General features: G+C 46.2%; 1 protein-coding gene across 7 annotated transcripts in view; it reads right to left on the bottom strand.

Moving 5' to 3' along the window:
• The window catches only part of diaph2 (diaphanous-related formin 2), a 386,793-nt gene that overhangs the window by 112,645 nt on the left and 254,148 nt on the right, over positions 1-20,000 (bottom strand). For all 7 annotated transcript variants that reach the window (XM_031587577.1, XM_031587582.1, XM_031587583.1 and 4 more), the window contains one exon: positions 12,945-13,074. In XM_031587577.1, coding sequence (XP_031443437.1) covers positions 12,945-13,074 — 130 coding nt within the window. The remainder of the gene's footprint in view (positions 1-12,944; positions 13,075-20,000) is intronic.

Below are 20,000 nucleotides of genomic sequence, written 5' to 3'. Positions count from 1 at the left end.
CAAAAGCACTACGCATGCAAAGATAAGCATAATAGTCTGATTCTTTTCTTCCCAGAGAGATTCTCTCCCACAGTTCTCAGACAGATTCAGCCTCATATGGCACTAGAAAAACTGGATTATATTTTAAAAAAGCTAAATAAAATAAATAAAATATGAAATCAAAATGGCTTCATTTTTCTGGATGTAAACATAATTTAAAAGTGACATGAGGAAGGGTATGTTACGCTCTCAAAGACAGGCGAAAATCTCTCGGTACCTACAGGACAAAAAATAGTTTAGTGGAAAAAAATAACATGCAGAACTGTGGCCATAACCACCTCTGATACCATCCCATGAAAATGACTTCAGCACACAGGCAAGATGTAAATCAGTTTCCTTTCAAAGCCGAGCTCAAATCCAGGTCAGCTCCGTCACGAGGCACGCTCCCTGTCCGTGTGCCTTCCGTGGCCCTCCCTGCCTCCCCAAAGACACCAGGCCGCCTCCACGAGCCCCAGACAACAGCTCTCTGACACCGCATGAGAACAAATGCACATTTGAAAAGTAACACAGGAGAAAGGAAGCTTTAAAGAAGGTCAAGCCATCTGAAACGGAGTTTAGATATATACACAGCCATCTTACGACAACCTTGCCACAGTTTCTACACGAGTCCTTTGCCACGTTTTAAGCATGACGAACCTCCATCATGGGTGTGCGGAAACAAATGGCTTTTAGAACACGATGTCCTTGTTACTGGCAGTTTGGTCAACAGGCTTTTCCGCCTCATCTTATTTTCATATCTACACACACGCCAGATACACCCATTAGGAAATGCTGCTCAAAATGGAGTGTGTGTCTCCCATACGAATTCACACTTACACATCACGAGGACTTGGCCGGTGAGAGGAGCACGGCGAGCATGTATTAATTATGTGACTCAAAGCGGCAGTTGGTGCCTGAATTTTCATTCACGTCTGATATCCTTGCAATCTAAAAGTTCATAATATAAAAAAAAAAAGTGTGAGCTATTTTTAAGCTTGAAACAGAATCTCTGTGACTACTTTCTTGCAATTAAGTTGGATATTAGCTGCAATAAATGTCAAGTGAGGAAAATTTATATTTGGGGGTGAAGGTCAAACTAATACGAGAAAATACAGGTTATCAGACCAGGAAATACATTTAGGATTTAACCATTCTGCCGATGATGTTGCATTTAAGTCCCTGTGAAGAACCTACAAAGGTTCAGGTTTAGATTTTAAAATGGACACCATGCCCCGAAAGATATTTCGCAAATCTATATAAGTTAAGATGTAGGATGTCTGGCGCTCATGAGAAAATTGCTTTGTTAACTGCAGGCAGACCCACGAGACTATAAAAGGTGGCCTTACACCCAAAGGGCGACAGCAAACACAATGCATTATGGGATACTTCTGAAAGTGTCAGAGGCACAATAGAGGTCAAAGGGCACTTTTACTTTCACACTTTCCATACAAGCAACCCGAGCAGATATGCAAGCATGTTTTCCCTTGTTGTGTAGTTTGTACATTTCTGCTAACATCTCAAAACGATGATTCGCTCAAAGACGAATCCAGAGGAAACAAGCATGACCATCATGGAGTTCAAATGTATTTTCAAAGCTGAACAAAAAACAAATCTTACTTCAGCTAAAGCAGCATGCACGCGAGGCTTGGGTTACCTTATTCCACACTCTGCTGTGAATCTTCCATGTTGTGAAACACATTCACATAGAAAGTGACAGCCAGACAAAACCCCTCCGAGAACAGGGAACGTAGCCCGTGTGTTCTACACCGCAGAAACAGCTGGGAGCGGTTTGCTTGTATTCAGGAACCGTTGCCGAGACCAGAATGCTGTCTGGCACACCAAAACACTCTTGGCAAAGTTCAGGTTCAGGAGGTCCAGTCTTTTTCATGCATGTCATTTTTGCGATGTTCGACCCTTATCTATCAGTTCTCCCCCCCCCCCCCCCCACACTGTTGCGTCTGCACGTGGGTCCCCACAGACGACACTTCTCTGAGATTTGTCACATCAAGTAAACAGCGGAAAAAATTCAAACAGGGCTGCAGCACTCAAAGAATTGGGAGGGAGAGAAGGGAGAAGGCTTTGCATCTGGGGGGAGTGCAGACGGGCTTCCGAGCCCTTTGATTGTGACATCATTCGACTGCTCCTACTCAGTGGTGCCATTAAGCGCATGGGGAAACGCTTCCCTCTGAAAGAGGAGGTGAGAGAGAGAGTGGGAGAGGGAGAGAGGGGCAAAGAGAGAGAGAGAGAGAGAGAGAGAGAGAGAGAGAGAGAGAGAGAGAGAGGGATAGAGGGGCAAAGAGAGAGAGAGAGAGAGAGAGAGAGAGAGAGAGACAGAGAAGGACAGAATCACTGAATCTCAAGCAAATACGAGGCACGCTTGCAGCAGGCGACACACAGAAACATATAAAAGGGTCCGGGGATGATAACCTGGATATGGTTAAACCTCCAGCTAAATAAACCCGCGGGATTCCAAACCCTATGCTTTCAACCAAGGAAGAGAAGGACACAGACAAAAAAAGAAAGAAAAAAAACGAAGAAAAAAAAACATGAAAGCATTTCAAATAAAGGCTCCCTGTCCAGCTGCGGCCCATGGTGCGGTCGTGGCATGCCGAGTGGTTGACAGTGACAGGACGTATTTCTTGGCTGGCAAACAGCATTATCCTCATCTCCAGCCCCATTGTCAGCTCTCATGGACATCCACTGTCAGGCGGAGGAGCGGCAGCAGTAACCGGGGCACCCACATTCTCTGCATATGTCCATCTCTGTCGGCACCCATACCTGCAATGCCAGATGATGGAAGGGGGTGCAGCAGAGGAGGGTGGTTGGGGGAGGGGGGGTGGTGAGGGGAGGGGGGGGGGGTAGTTGGCAGAATCTCTCACAATCTTCCTCCACCAGAGAAAGAAAGGTTCATTCAGTCATGGCTGTAGAGGTCTGACAGACGTGTTTCCTGCTCTTGATATGCCTTGTGACAGACTGTCCATTTCCCTTCCTGCCCGTCCCTCTCCGCTTCCCCCTATCCCCCACACTCGGGAAAGGATCCACACTGCTCCACAGAATCAGTCTCACACAGAACAGGAGCTCCCTTCCCACATCGCTGTGGAAAAGAAGACCCATCGCCAATCATTTCCAAAACACCCACTACACTTGCTCATCTGTGGAGTCATGTCTAAAACACTGACTCCCAATGACACAATAACACAACTTCTGTCTCTTATTCAAACACACACACACAATTTTAAGGTCTATAAACATGTCAGATGAAGCCAGTGGGCCAAAAGTTCTTCCCAATTCTTGTTGTAGCTTTTCTTCGTCTCTGAATGTAGCCAATCCATCCCCGCTCTGATGGACAACAAAGAGCACTACGGAGGCCAGGAGCCTGACACACACACCCCCCCCCACTTCACCCCCTGCTGACAACGCTGACTACATTCCTGGACACCTTGCTGACAAATTATATTGGATGCGATCACTGCAACTTCAATTACATCCAGGGTAATGTAACACTTGGACGCTTGCCACCACCCCAGCACCACTATTGGTGGCCCTGCAGGGCAGGCGTGTGGTCTCCAGCATGGCTCTTTTGCTCTAACTGAATGAACTACCATGAGCGCGCTGCACTACACACACACACACACAGCATCCTGTGAACCAATTTAGCCACGAATCGGCACTAATGAAATGCAGGCCCGAGCCGAAGCTTATTAACGGGTCAGAAAGGGTCGCGCTCAAGACACTCGGCTCGGTCCGTGTTACAAGGCAATTACTCCAAAACTAGACGTTGAAGTGGGAAAAGTAGCAGATACAAAAACATTGAAAAAGAAAAACAAGCCAGGGAGGTTTTGAAACACATACTTTTTAACTGAAGGTGCAATATGTGGAAGTATATTGGATATTAAGATTCCCAATTCACCAACAAATCTCACTACAGAATGAGTCAAATAGGAATGATATCTAACCATATGCAATGTTTTCAGGAAACAATGAGTCAGCAACGTGAATGTTCTGAGTACTGCTGAAAAGCACCTGACAACAGTTACTAAAACATGTATGAAGTAATGACGTAATGGCTCTCGTTCCTCCCAGAGCTGTAGAACATGAAGCACCTGTGCCGTGTGCTTTGCAGAGACAGCAAGTGTCTGGCTGGAAACATGCTGGTGAGTTGAAGGGAGAAGCGAGGCCTCTGGTCTTTTTTGAAAGAATGTGCCACAGTCTGTTGGATTGCCTGAGCTGCCCATTTCTTCTTTTTTCTTCTGGGACAAATGGTGGAACATAACAAAGCCAGGTGTACATGATGTCAATGTGCACTCCCTCCCTCCCTCCTTTTTATCCTCATCTTCTGTCCTCAATATGTCTGCTTTCAAAAGCCTTACTTTTATAAAGCACTGTTTTCTCGCAGGGGTCCTGAGACGGGGCACACAGTCTCCCCACACTCTCCACCCATTGCCAATCTGCCGGGGCTAACTGTAAGTGCACAACGGCGGCACGCAATTTCTCCCACAGAAGTTTCAGGCTGTTCAGGCTATAGATTGATACATTGAGTTATGGTCCCTGAGAGAACTTTTTTTCTCCCTTTTGTGACAATTTAGTGTGCCAATCTCGGCTTGTTGATTGGCGTCTGAATTGAAATTGCCGGAGCGTTTTCCTGTGGTGCCGGGAGACTGGTGAAGGAACTGTGCCCCTGGTACCCTAATCCAGACATATTTTCCTTGGGCGTATGTGCGGGGCAGATAAGGGAGGGGTGGGGATGGGGCTTTTATTTGGGCTGGTTGGCAGAGAGAAATGTAGGACACATCTCTATGGATTGATCTGGGAGTAAGGGGGTGGGGTGGGAGGGGGGGGTCTCCAGGTGTGACAAGAGCGGCAAAGATGCCAGGGCAAAAAGTAGAGCGCGTTTCAAGCAATCAGAAAAAAGACGGGAAAGGACCAAACTGAGTTTGGTTTCGAGTTGAAGATTAATTTAAAATACGAACCAACATGCGTATGTGGGGCCACGTGCACACAAACACATGGACATGCACGCTGTGTTCATGTGCAAATGCATACGCACGTGCATTTTTCTTCAGAATTGATGCACTCATAACTCGTAGAAATACTGTGCTGGTGCCTCACCGTAATTGGGTTCACAGTTCAAGGTCTAACACACAAAGGAACTACAAAACAGTCCACACGACATATGCAAAGAGATAAAATCATACACATAACACCCACACCATTAATAACATTAAGAAAAAGAACATGGCAGCTATTCTCAAAGCCCCTCTGTTTCGCACACAGACACGAGCTCACACGCCCATACAAAAGGCCCTGGGCTACGGTGTCAGCAGTGTGAAGCACTAACTCACTGATTCCCCAACGATTCATTCCTGACTGAGAGACTGATTATCCTCCTTTGTTTTTCAGACGGTGCAGAAAGGCTTTTTGTCTGCGTAATGTAGCCGAGAGCCAAGTGCAGCCCAGAGTTTAAATGGGAAACGGCCAGTGGTTTATTATGCCGCGGTGCCTGGGAAATGAATGTGGATAATAGATATATTCACAAGCATATTAATATCCCCCCCCCCCCACACACACACACACACACACCCCCAGCTTGCCTCCATTGCCTGCCCTCCATTTTCTCTCTCCCAGGCTCCAAACTGCTTTGCCCTTGGCTATGCCTTACACTAAATAGATTTATGAGAACATTTGTGTCATATTTCCTCTTTTTCTTCAACCCCCCCCCCCCCCCCCCCCCCCCCCCCCCTTCTCTTCTTCACTCCCTTATTGTCAAGACAGATCATCAACCCGGGACTCGGAGTGGAATCGCCACATAGGCCTGGTGCTCATGGTCCAAAAGCCTTGGCATTCATCTCTCGGGGAGGTTTAACAAGGCAAATTGGCCAGTGACACTTCTCTCAAGGCTTCTCAGACGTTATTAGCAGGGGGTCAGGGGTACCAAAATACTACCTCCGGGAATACATTTCCGCTAACTGTGGAATCGCTATCCAATTGCGGGCCTTGGGAGAAAAAAAATAAAGACTGTATTAGTGACTGGAAATTGAGGGCAATATAGCCACAGAGAATGTGTTGATGTTCCTCCGTCCAGCCGCCAACATTAGTCCAGCGCCCATATAAGAGGACTGGCTTTATTGACGGCAATGCAATTCAAACAGAGGCGCTTGGTGAGATGATAAAATAAATCAAATCGGCTGCCTCATAGATGTCAGCGCACTAATGGGAGCCATCTTTGGAGCGGGGCGGTGCCAGCGAGGTGTGTGTGTGTGTGTGTGTGTGTGTGTGTGTGTGTGTGTGTGTGTGTGTGTGTGTGCGTCCCCTACGACAGCGACTGTGCTTCAGTCATCCTCCATCTCGTCAGGGAACAGAGAGTGCCCAGAGCTACGTTCAACCTGACCCCATTTAGAGCTTAACTAACATCACATATATTTTTGGTGTGTGTGCGTGTGTATGTGTGTGTGTGTGTGTGTGTGTATGTGTGTGTGTGTGTGTGTGCGTGTGCGTGTGTGTGTCTGTCTCTCTCTGTGTGTGTGTGTGTATGAGAGCGAGAGAGAACGTGTATGTGGGTGTGTTTCTCTTCACCCAGACATGACGTTGAACTCCTGATCTGGCGCTGTACTTTGGCGGACCATGGGGAAATTATCAATCTTTAATTATCATCGCAGGGCTCGGAGCAGCCGACTCGGCGTAGGGCGAGCTTAGGGAGAGCCGGGGCTGGCGGGAAAGGTAATTTCCGACGGGTTCCGCTCCACACCGCCGAGCAGATGCTCACACCACGCCTCTCTCCGGCGCTTGTTGTGTGTGTAGACGCATCCACACCCATCCTCTGCTCCCAGAATGAAGGTTTTTATCGCTGCTTTGAACTATAGGACGGTTCAAGTGTATGTCAGCTGCTGTGTTCAATTATGCATCCTTAGGATTCCCAAAGAGTATAAACAGCAGGCCGCTGGTTTGGCACTTTAACCCGTGTCCAGATGCAATTTCTGATGTTGTAAAGAAGCTCAAACTGACTGCCCAGGTAGGTTTTCAGGGAACTCAGAAAGAATCCTTAATCTTCATACATATTTGAACTAAAAGACATTCAAACTGTTTCACTACGGTTTCACTTGGATCTCTGGCATTCTAGTTGCAACCCAGAGGAGTAAAGGGAGCAAAGGAGAAGTGTGTGGGGGGGGGGGAGAGAGAGAGAGAGAGAGAGAAAGAGAGAGAGAGAGAGAGAGCATGATGACACAAAAAAAATGGATGGCATGTTTGGATGGCGCAGGGTCAGTGGAGAGAAACGTTCCTCTGGGTGGCAAGGGGATATAAATGACCAGCGCCATTGTTCAGAGCTTATTTCTGAGGTGGGGTTGTGGGTGGGTGAGATGAGCCCTGCGCACACCTACACAAGCGGCTCAAGGCATGACGGAGTGCTAGGCGTCCACACGATGCCCCCGTGCCCAACGGACGTGCTGTAACAGGTTTCTATAAAAGGGAGCTGTTTCTCATCCCTGCGGTGAAAAAGTGGCCTGTCCGAGCTGTCAGGCGGCGCTATTATTGATTATTAAGAGAAAGAAATGGTATATTACGGCCAAGTGTCTCCACTAAAATTAAATATAAGACACTAATGAATAAAGATGAACAAAGCTGCGCGCGGGGTAAAAAAAGGGGGAAGGACAAAGGTCCCTGATTTACAGCCTCAGAGAGAAATGAAGAAGGAAGGAAGGAAAGAGGGAAAGAGAAGTGGGGGGTAATGAGAGACAGAGAGAGAGAGAATCACACACACACACACACACACACACACACACACACACACACACACACAGAACAGGACAACTGAATTGATTCATTTTGTGTGTGCACAGCAGGCAGTCCACTTGATTGACTTTTTCATTTTGCACCTCCACCACACCCGGTGCTGTCTACACAGCCGCTACGATGTGGACACGTTTTAAAATATGCAGACTTCTGTTGACACGGCGATGCCCTGTTTGAGGATGTGATGGGCTGTCAGGTGGGGCAAGACTGACACGGTCAAATTGAATTGTTTGCCAACGGTGTGTCAATCAAGCACTTCATCAAATCAATTGGGCCGTTCCGTCTGGAATGGCGTGTGTGGATATCAACTAAAATCCTCTGACAGCTATCGGCAAAAATGTTGAAAATGTATTATCTGTTACGTTTTTATTGTTATTATTTTCATGATCGTTGGTCAGCTTCGTGGACGTGCTGATGATTCATAGTCAACACCTTATGTGTGTATTCTGAATCCGTGGAGAAAGGCAAGGTGAAAACATAATTAATTATTGAATCATTTGAGAGAGGGGGCAATGGGAGAGAGAAAAGAGAAGGAAACAATGACAAACGAGGGGAGAACATGAGAGATGGAGACAGATCGGTTATTATGAGTGAGGGGGGAAAGGGGGAATGTAAGGACAGCGTCTCCCCCGTGTCCCAACCCCTCCTTGAGACTCAGCAGATTGGTGGGCCAGCCTTGGAGGGCCCCCTCCGCAGACAGTAATTAGAGCTGACCTCCAGCGAGGATGCATGTTAATGTCCCAGACAGCGCAGCGTGTCGAGCACCTGAAGACCCCCGCTCCTCGGCTGGGAGACTGTGGGACGAGGCCAGCCCTGACCTCCTCTTTTCTAAAGAGGGGGAGGGAGGAGATCTTCACAGGCCTCCTGGCCAACTTCCATGGGAGTTTCATTGCTTCTGAGGGGTTATCAAATGTGCACCGGTGTGTGTCCAGAATGGGTAACTAGTTTGCGTGGGGGGGGAATCAGGGGCGAGGCGGCTGCCTGTCACTACAGCAGGCTGGACGCAGGCCGCTCAGAACAGCCGGAACGTGTCTGGGGATTCCTGCACTATGCATGAGGCTGACCGATGATCAACAGAGTCACGCAACAGTGGCCAACACTAAGGCAACACGCATGCTTTTTTCCCCCTCCCAAAATGATGAGCAGAAAAAGAGTGAGTGGCATCTAGAGATACAGTTTAGCACAATGCTGCAACAATATATAGAGTAGTTGCGGTGTGCAACCGTCATGACCCACTGCCACCCACACGTAGGTACACAGACGTCTTTAATGCATTCTATTAATGATGTAAACTAAAATGTCAAAGCTTTATTGCTCAATTCAGGGGACAGGTTGGCTGGAGGAGAAATGCTGTGCAATCTAGTTATCATTGATTAAGCAATTAGCTGTGCACTAACTTTGGGCTGGACGTGGCGGCGGAATAGCTTTGACATTACATGGTTATGATTTAGGCCCATTAACATCCGGCAGGCAGCAGGTGAAATAAAACACAATGTAATTAGCCTTGGTCAGTCACTAGTGAAATACGGCCAAAAGGTAAACCTTGAAGCTTGGTTTGCATATCGCTCGGTCTTTTGTGAAGGTTGTCGGGGTGAGATGGTGGCGACGGCGTCTCGGTCTCTGGTGGGCAATCAGAGGAGCACCACAAGAAAACGAACGACTTTTCGGTGGGGTGGGGGAATCAGCCGTAACTGATTGCTCTTTTCAATCAGGTGAATTAAGCCGAGCACGCTCCAGCCTCCGTAGATGAGCTTGTGATTATTTAACGTGTGATTCTGAGCCCCCCCCCCACCCCCCCTCCCATCCCATCCCATCCCCCCGCCCTCTCCTGTGGTGCCTTGATGCAACACGCAGAAATCAGCAGCGACGCGCTCACGCGCTCACTCGCTCGCAGCTGCCTCCACCTTACGTGGACTAACGAGGCAGAGGTGCTACAGCACCTACGCCATCAAACGTCCCCGAAGGGTTTGTGTTTAACGAAGGTAGGAGAGAGAGAGAGAGCACGAGAGAGAGAGAGAGAGAGAGAGAGAGAGAGAGAGAGAGAGAGAGAGAGAGAGAGAGAGAGAGAGAAGGAAAGAGAGAGAGCAGGGGAAGGTGGATAAGAGAGACAAAAAGAGAGCTGCCACACAAGGACCATTTAAGAGCAGAGAAGGACGCTTCCGGAGGGCTTTGCTGCATTAGGCGTATCACAGAGTGCTGGTGGAGAGGGGACTGCTGGGGATGGGGATGGGGCCCGGGCCCTGGCCCTGGCACGGCTCTGTTACGGTGCATTGCACTGAGGAGCTGAGCCACGGCTTTGATAAAGGAGACAGGGATGAATTCAGGGAGGTGTGATCCCTAAAAGCTGCCAAAAAAAACGACAGACTTTGATTCGAACAAGTTGGCAATGAGAGGAAAAGGAAAGGAAAGAGAAAAAAAAAAAAAAAAAAAGACCCAAAAGTTCTTTGCACTCACAGAGAAAAAAAAAAAGGAGACGAGTTTATACGAAGTGGAAATTTCCTGGTGAAAGAGTGAGAGTGGAGACAGAGAAGGCGATAAGGAGGGAGTTTAATCAAAAAATGTGGAATAACGGCTGTAGATTAGCCGATCGTACACCTGTGCAGCACTGCATGGTAGTGAAGCAACCAGCTCTCTCTTGCTCTTGTGCCGATTTACCTGACGGGCCACCAGCAGCTTGTAAGAGATCTGAAGATGCTGGTAAATTATTCAAACAGGCCCAGCTGTAGAACATGAGAGGAAAAGTGGTTGCAGACAAGTATGACGAGGGTGAGGTGTGCGCCCTGCCACCTCCTTCAGATACTGTACATGTCCCGCTGTCTCCTAGAGTGCTTTCAAAAATGGATGTTTTAAAAGAAAAATGGGGGTGGGGGGGTGGGGGGGGTTTGATTACACCTGCTTTGTGATTCAGCTTTTTCCAGAGCTGGGAAATGACCTGCTTTGAGGTATGGTAAAACAACAGAATTCATTATGAGCTGTGGTTGCAGCAGCAGCAGCAGCAGCAGCAGCAGCTCTTCTCTTCAGTTTGCAGACAAAACATGTGACAATTTGAGACGATACTCATCAGAAGGTTTCTCTTTGAATCGGTGTGCTTTCGATATGCTGAAATAATCTGGAACATCTACATCTCAATTCAATTGTTATTCTACCCTTTCAATCAAGTCATTTGACCTGTGTGCAAGGTTGTGTTGTACTGCTACAATCCCAAGCCATCCAGTTACTAACAATGTAACGTCTTCATTTCTCATAAACCCCATCATCAGTGTCGCCACTACACCCTGCAGTGGTATTTGCCTTAATGAATTGAATCAACCAACTGCATATCTGTCACACTCAATTAGGCAACAACCATGTACAAAGAATTGATTGTCTCTAAAACGTCTGGAGTCCATAGCGTTCAGTTTGAGGTGCATACTCATCCATCTACAACCGTTCAGACTAGGACTCGTCCACTCGTCAACAATGACTGGCTTCTTCAATGGACCATGTAATTAGTTAAATTTGATTAAAGTAACCAATTAGGTGACTAACAAAGTAAATAACCCTCTGGGGCTTCAACGAAACCCTTCCGAATGAAATTAGAAAAGGAACGAGTGTATTGACAGACAAAATGACTATGTGGTCTACTGCTCACACAAGCCCCGCACACGTTTTCGGCAATGCAACCATTTAGGGTGATAACTATAAAAAATTTCACTTAACAAAAATCAATGGCTAGTTCATTTAATTAACCTGATGGAAACACTATTTGATAGCCTGTGAGCCCAAGATAGGCAAACCTACAGCGCCACAATGTCAAAAGAAACAAGTACGCGCGCTGGAGCGCTATCCTCTTCACAGCCGCCATGCTGGGATGCATATCGCTCCCCTGTGCTCCATTACTGTACATCCATCGATCCCTGCGTCGGAGCCGCGCGCTGCTCACATGGCGTGCAATGCCAGGGCCTCGGTGCATCAGAGGAGGATGTGTGAGATTTATACATAACAGGAGGATTAAAGGGAGGCCTCGCTGGCTATTAAGAAGTTTTATTTCATCCTAAGCAAGTGCTCTAATTGAAGTCTTCTAACCTTGTTGGGTCTAATCCCCTGGGTGCCTCTATATAACATTAGCTTGCCTAAATCAAGTTGTAAAATGCCTCAGAGCTCTTGGTTTGAGAAAGAGAGAGAGAGCCATGAGAGAAAACCAATAAAGGATTTGTCAAATGCCCTACGTAAACCACGCTGGGAGCCTCGAGTGTAAAATGTAGGAGCGAGAGGGTAGATATCCCAAGGTCATATCGACAAGTGGCCTCTTGCCTGCACATAAGGGAAGCCTTAGAACTTGAGATCAGGTGCAATAATGCTAACACATTGTTCAATTTAGATTTACCTGAGATTATATCATTTAAAGGAGAGTTTATTTCTATTAAAATGGACAGCAGCAGGGAGCGGTGGCTGCGAGAACCTCCGAAAAATACAAACAAACAAAACAAGCAAACGCTTACTTGGAATCAGAAGCCATCAGTAGTAAGTGGAGCCTGCAAGGCCACGGTGCAACAACACGCAACATTATCAAAGGATTACAACACACTGTGGCAATGTTACAGAGGCCCAGAGACTGTAAACATTGTGTGTAGTGGATAAAGATGCTAATTTTTTATTACGTGTACCGTGCAGCCCATGAGGAATGAAAATGTTTTGTGGCTTGGATTTGTAATATCAGGACGAATGAGATTCATTTCGTTTTTGTTCCAGACTGAAAACTGTGAGAGTGCGGCCATTGGTTCATCAGTTTGCTGTTAAACGATGACAAGTCAGCCCGGAATGTTGAAACACAGCAAAGCAGAGAGAGAGAGAGAGAGAGAGAGAGAGAGGTAGAGAGCAGAGGGAGAGAGATAGAGGTAGAGAGCAGAGAGAGATGAGAGAGAGAGAGATAGAGAGAGAGAGAGATAGAGGTAGAGAGAGCAGAGAGAGATGAGAGACAGAGAGAGAGAGAGATAGAGAGAGAGAGAGAGAGGTAGAGATAGAGAGAGAGAGAGAGAGAGAGAGAGAGAAAGAGAGAGAGTGCAATGGCTTTATCCCTACACCAGATGTTCAGACAGTATTTGAGAGGAGAGTAAGCCTGCAGAGATTGTGTTAATTGACAGGCAGCTTGGCTTTACCTTTGCTGGCACTCTCCACATGCTCCAGCTCGTCTGGGAACTTCAGGATCTCAGGGTGCATCTCCTCACACTTCTCGGCCAGGAAGTGAAGCAGCGTGGTGTTCTGATCTGTCGATTTTGTGTCTCGGAGCTGAGAGGAGAGAGGGAGAGAAGGGAGGGGAAGAGAGTGAGGAAAACAGAAGTGAGTCATACTGGAAGTGATAAAGTCGCTGGATGTTTAGCTTACATGCGCTAATCTGCTCCTGAGAATTCATGCAGCTATGGTTGTCAGAGTGAACAAATGCCACAAAAAAAAAGATGCTGTAATGAACTCAAGAAGATGTGCAGTATGATCACAAACAATACAAAGGCGTGGAGCTGAATGGCATGGAGATGCATTTACTTACATTATAGCTTAATGCACTACAGATGGAAACAGGGCTTAAAGAGGGGGGAAAAAATTATGGAGTATTCACTTGACTTAAAAAGAAGAGAAACACAAAACAGCCAGCTGAACCTCATAAAGAGCTCAGTGCAGGGTGCCAGCTGCTGGAGCTGCTGCTGCTGTGTTTCAGAAACAAGAGGAAAGACTTTCTGATTCAGTTTGACCTTTTGATGTGAGGTCCTAGCTGTGCGGCTTAGACAAACCAAAACCATTTCCTTCCCTTGTCTTTTTTGTTTTGTTTTTCTCCTTCTAAAACTCATGAACAATTTTTTAGCAATTGGCTCACTGACACCCTCAACCTGACATACATTTCCCTGCCCGAGACTCTCCCCAAGCATATTTCATTTCACTTTGCCATTTCTTTCTTTTTGCACCCCTTTCTCCTTCACCCTTTTTGCACAGACTGAACGTGTTTAGGAAATACATTTTAAGAACCGTGCAACCTCAGCTTGTAAATCAATCATGTAGGCTTGGTATCAGGGATTTATTAAGTGTGGGTCTCCATTTTCAAATATACCGTGGGACGACTGCGGCATACCACAAGAGTAGGTTTGAGGTTTTGCTGAGGTTTCCCCTCCTTCCCCCCCTCCCCTTCTCTCACTCACTCACTCACTCACTCACTCACTCACTCACTCACTCACTCACTCACTCACTCACTCACTCACTCACTCACTCACTCACTCTCTCACTCTCTCACTCTCTCACTCTCTCACTCTCTCTCTCTCTCTCTCTCTCTCTCTCTCTCTCAACTGTCCACAGGCATTATAGCTCGAAAGAAGCAATGAATCAAGTGAAATTTAACCCACTGGGGACCACAGCATCATCTTGGAGTCCTGGATTCAATCTTCACACGACATCATGACACCAACGTGATTTGAACAGTTTTGCCATAAACCTTAAAGGCTTTCCCCTTCCAAAGAATACACTGACGAAATAAAAATGTGTGTTTGAAAAGTACCTCAAATGTTCAGGTATGTACATCTTTAAGTCACAGCGCCAGTAGGACACAGTAAACACCCACCCTTTATTTGTTGTTCTATTCACATGCTGAAGACTTCATCATTACCTGGGGTTTTGAGGAAGGTGATAGGCTGGACCACGTGGCATAAAGTCAACTGTAAACAACACTGCACCCAAGTCCAGGTAGGCTATAATTTCTTTACCTTGAGGCGAACCCTGCCATTTGGAAGCACATGGTAGAATCAAAAGAACGTAATACGTGTCCGCTCGCGCATGTCAACGGAGATATGGAGAGAACTGGAGTATTTTCTGTAACCAAGCTTTCGAATTCCAAGGACAATGAGAAGTAGCGGAATAAGGAGCTACAACTTGACAAACTACGGACTCCAAAGTGATGCACAGACTGCACGTTCAGAGTTGTCTGCTTTTTATTTCTGCTGTGTTGGCGCAGCATATCATACATAAAAAATACCTGAGATGCTACCCTACATGCTGCAGTCAGCAATATCAGACCAAAGCAACTCATTTTGTAAAAGTGAGCTAACTTCTTTTTCAAATTTTACTCCCTATATTATCATTATAATAAATCCCATTCTATGGACTGAAAGCTTTTGTTGTTCATTTTATGTTCCTTTCATATTGTATTATTCCAGGGATGCAATGCGACTGCATCATCTGTACATTTTAATTTGATCCATTGCATGTTTGGATTTGGACTACAGCATTTTCGATAAACTGCAAAAAGGCCTTTATTCCCTCTTCTTTTCAAATTTTTCAATTCACACTTACTTTGCAAAATAAAGGGGGCAGAGACATTCCAGACCAATGAGTCATTACCTTAGGCAGTGGAGAATGGGGACTTACCTGTGACTAAAGCCCCATACACATATACAGCAATTCGCTCGTAGCTGAAAGTAAGTCACCTTTGGGAATTCCAAGCTCTGATTGCTAAGGTATCCTCCCTGTTTGTTTCCCATTGTTAAGGTATCTGAGTGCAACAAGCAGTAAGCTGGATGGCTAGCTTGGTATTAGCATATAGAAGATAGTAAAATGCATTGGAAATCTGAACTCACATAGGTCAACAGTGAATTGGAAATATTCACCCACGTTTAATTACTTTTTGATAAAACAGTCGACAGTAACAGTGTACTATGATCATGGACGTTGTTTCTTTTCAGGTAACATTTGGGAAACTCCGTCCTTGCATCATCTGTCAGTCAACGTTATCCTTCACTCCCATTGGTAATCACCTAAATCGCTTCAAGGTTGAAATTGGTTTAACTTGGAACCCTCCCACGTTGCATCACCAACTGTCATTTCGCCTGAAATCGCTGAAAGTCACTGAATTTCATTAGCATTCCATGGTCTCTCGTCGCTAACATGTCTTGACAGGGCTTAACACCAATCTCATCCATATGCATGATAAAGGCCACTGACTTTCAAAAGAAACAGTTACACTCCAAACTTACAGAAATCTAGTCACCAAACTACATGAAAATGATGAATGCTTTAAACATCTCTATGTAATTAACACTTGTGTCTACAATTTTCAGAGCTCATAAGTCTTCGCCACAAACAATAACTGAGTCTTTACAATATCTCAGCACCTCTAAAAATAGTTTTTTGAAAACTGAAAAATATAATAATGGCATTCTTCCTGCTCTCAGGTTATTGTTGCTGAGTTTGGGCTTAATAATAGCATATGTAGCACTTTGGGATCAGTGTTTTTACATGGGAGAAAAAATAAATGTCAAGGCAACGCAAACTTGCAACTAGCAACCCAACGCAGTTGTTTTGTAACCACCTGAATCCATATTAATATTAAACAAACAGGGGATGGTTTGTGTGTGGTGTGTGTGTGTGGTATGTGTGTGGTATGTGTTTGTGTGTGTGTTTGTGTGTGTGTTTGTGTGTGCGTGTGTGCATGTGTGCGTGTGTGTGTGTGTGCGTGTGTGTGTGTGTGTGTGTGTGTGTGTGTGTGTGTGCGTGCGTGTGTGTGCGTGCGTGTGTGTGTGTGTGTGTGTGGTGTGTGTGCGTGTGGGTGGGTGGGTTGAGGGCTTACCCCCACGGTACAACATCTGTTCAGCCACATCCAGACCCCACTAAATCATGCGTTTATGTGTTGATGTAGCACTTCAAGGTGTTTCTGCATCGCACACAACTGATGAATAGGTCTGTCGATAAAACTGAAAATTGTGTTGGCAGGAAAAGGCTGCCCTGTTTAATTAGGAGGTAAGGCTCCTCTAAATTATGAGTGCTCACTCCGGCGGCCTGAGGTATCAGCCGAGGAATAAAACATCTAGGAGAATACACACACACAGCACGACTCACCCAGGCTCACCCATGTGTCCGGACGCGAGTAAACGTCGGAGAAGTCTAGCGTCTAATGTGTGCATAACATCGCTTTTCCAAGATGGCTCTGAACCTAAAAACCCAGGCGGTTAAAACAAGGTGCTCGGGGAGGCCAAGCTGGACACGAACTGAATCGGAAACCTGTTCCATTTCCCTCCCATCAGGCGTCATCTTGCCCTTGAGTTATGGCAGGGGCGGTCCCACCTGACCCCCTGGGGCCCAATCAGCTTGTGCCAGAAGGAGGAAATGAGGATGAGGATCAAGTGGATAGCTCATCGTCCAGGCTGACATCACTCCACAGATGGCACTTGACTGGACTTTCCTCTAAAAACACTGAAGCGGGAGGACAGCTAATTAGCCGCACGGCTCTGCATGCAAAAGCCAACAGCTGAGAGAAAAAGAAAAAAAAAAATGTCCGTTTGTGTTTCCTTTCTCCTCTGGTCCTCTCAGAGCCGAGGATGAGGAGGATGAGGAGGCAGAGGAGTGCCAGGGTGGTTGGGAGGTCGCTGCTCGAGTGCGAGTCTGCAGAGCTGTACTAAGTAGGACACAGATGCAGAATCGTCCCCCCCCTCACCCTGTTGAGCTCAAACACATTGTTTGCCATCAAGCTTGTGTCTTCGGGACGGCGGGACTGGATGGGGGAAGAGGGGGAAGATGGTGCCGGCGTCCCTTGGCGAGGCGCTGTGTATCATCGCGCTGCACAACACAGCAGATGTGATATTAACCTTTTACCAAATGCATGGGCAGCTAATGAGCGTTGGCAGACTTCTCCCAAAATGAACACACCACCACTTACACCCCCCCCCCCCACCCCCACACACACACACACACACACACACACACCACCCCCTCCCTCCCTCCCTCTCCGTCTTGGTGGATATGTGGATATGTGTTCATGTAATATGGAGGTGTGTAGTAAGATGTTGAGATTGTGTTGATTATGAACAACTCCAGGGTTGACAGCTGATACCATATACTATAGAGTGCAAGCAACTTTAGCTGTGCCAAAACACAAGATTAGTTTTGCACACTAATACACAGTATATAAAAAGACTTCAGAAAGATATCCAGTAGCACACGACTTACTTTAGTCATCCCAAAGAACAATACATCTTTGGTGGGTAAAGAGAGTGGTGCTTGTCACAATCTTTCACAAGCCTCAAAAGTAGGGATAGCATGACATGGGTCCACTGGCAGAGAGGAGAGCTATGATACATGGAAACAAAAACCCTGGCTCTCGGCCTCCAGCTGCCTCATCATTTATTCTCAAAGCAACTACAACACAAACTCCAGCCGCTTGCAGGAGAGATGATGGGCAGGCGTCCCTTCCCTCTTTCATCATGCGCACGCATGTGTGTGCCGGCTCGCTCAAGCTCGCCAGGATTACTTGCAAAGATATGCACGGCCCGGCCAATCATCCATCATCCTGATATGCAAACAAAGGCTATATATTAATCCGAGCACATCGTGACACATAATTACCTGTTCAAAGGGGTCTCGGAGATCAATACGGCTTTTAGCCTGCCGCGGCCTTTGTATCCTTTTCAAAAAGGGGGAGAGCCTCGCTGAGATTATAAAGCAATTGTTCCCAGGTAGGATGAATTGCTGTGAACCTGAACTAGAAAGGCCCGGATTGATTAATCCATTAAGGGAGCATAATTCTCTGATTGCTTTACAACCTGTTCTGTGGTATTTATCTATTTATCAGACGGGGCCATTGCGCACTTCCCGGTCCTGATCGTCCGAATGAGAGGAACTCTAACAAACACTCGGGCCAAATAATTGGTGAATTATTATCGGAGGCTCACGCGGAGTATTTTCATTTTGAATGACGCTGTGTTCCGGAATGTATTATATAAATCACTTCCAAATTTTTCCAGCAGAAATTGGCCATAAAGGATTGCAGACGGAGGGACAAGTCTCAGCTGTAGTCGCTGAGATGACAAGGCAGAGGCAGTGGCTTGCAAGGCTCCGCGACGCGGAGGCGAGGAGCTAACAACGACAATGAAACCATAAATATCAGATGATTTTCTTTCTGGAGTGACCCTGTCATCAAAATTGCTGGTTGCCTGAAATCAATATTGATGCTCAAAGACCAAGACAAAAAGAGAGCTTTCATTTTTTTTTCTTTATTCCTTCACCCCCCCCCCCCCCCCTTTGACTCAGATACAAAATGGCTTCTCCTTTATGGAGACAACAAACCCCCTTACTTCTTTTCAGGGTAACATTTTGTTTTCTTTTCCTGATTGATCATGGCTGTTTGAGCAGCTGCAGTCTTGGCTCTCCACTGCCAAATAAGAGAACATTTTCAAACTTGGCACCTTGGCTGTGGTTCCTATCATCAGCAATTGCCTGCCTGCCCCCATTTTGTTCTGATTCATACAGCACACAATTTCACATGGATGCAATCACGGATGTCCCAATATGGACTAAGATAGGACCTAGTTGCTTACAGCACCTCCAAAAAGCATGCTATTGATGACCCCTTTGTTATTGCAGAATGAAAGATTGTACTCTCTTGGTTAAAGACTATTTACCAGACTCTGCCTGACAGTCTTTGGGAGGCTGGTGCAGCCAGAGAGATGACATGCCCTAGACTTCAGTCTTGGCTAACAGAGTCATCAGCCAAGGAGCTTGGATTGCATACAAAAACAGTACTATTTGGCTCATTTGATACACTATTATAGTCAATATAAGGGCCGACCTTACTTTTGCCTAGAATACATTGTAAATGAAGTGCTATGTGCTCTCTACACTGCAAAATCAATGTGACTTCTGGAGGTGGAATCAGCGATGTCTCATGGGATCCTCTTAATATTCTTAAACGGAAATGTCTGTGTTTTGCTGGAAATTTGCATAGCCACAAAACATAAACGAAAACTGCTATCAAAATGCTGCAACTGGAGTCAGGAGCATAAAAATGAACACAGCGATCAATAATCAGACATCCCCCTCCAAAGACATAATCTGTTTCCTCACTATAATCCCTCAGCACATCTGTAAAAATTTCCTGTGTGGACTTTTAAGGCAAGACAGCATATTTTCTGAATGTCAGCTCCCATGGTGATGATTTCCGACCATATTTGGTCAGGACCTGGTGGAGTGTAATTACCAGGGCAATAATTAAATTGCATCGTGCACCCCTCTAAAGAAACTGATTCAGGAAGCTTATTATCCATTTACAGCAGGGGTCATTATTAACTTATTAGCATTGATAGCAGAGGTTGTTAACATCTATGTTAATTTATGTGGACTAGCAGTAGCTCATTAATCCAAAGGAAAATAGTGTCCTGCACTTTCCACCTACGACTTTGGCTGGA

Source organism: Clupea harengus, chromosome 20, assembly GCF_900700415.2.
Source record: "Clupea harengus chromosome 20, Ch_v2.0.2, whole genome shotgun sequence".
Classification (NCBI taxonomy): domain Eukaryota; kingdom Metazoa; phylum Chordata; class Actinopteri; order Clupeiformes; family Clupeidae; genus Clupea; species Clupea harengus.
Note: the sequence above shows the minus strand (reverse complement) of the source record. Positions and strands in the feature narration are given on the sequence as shown.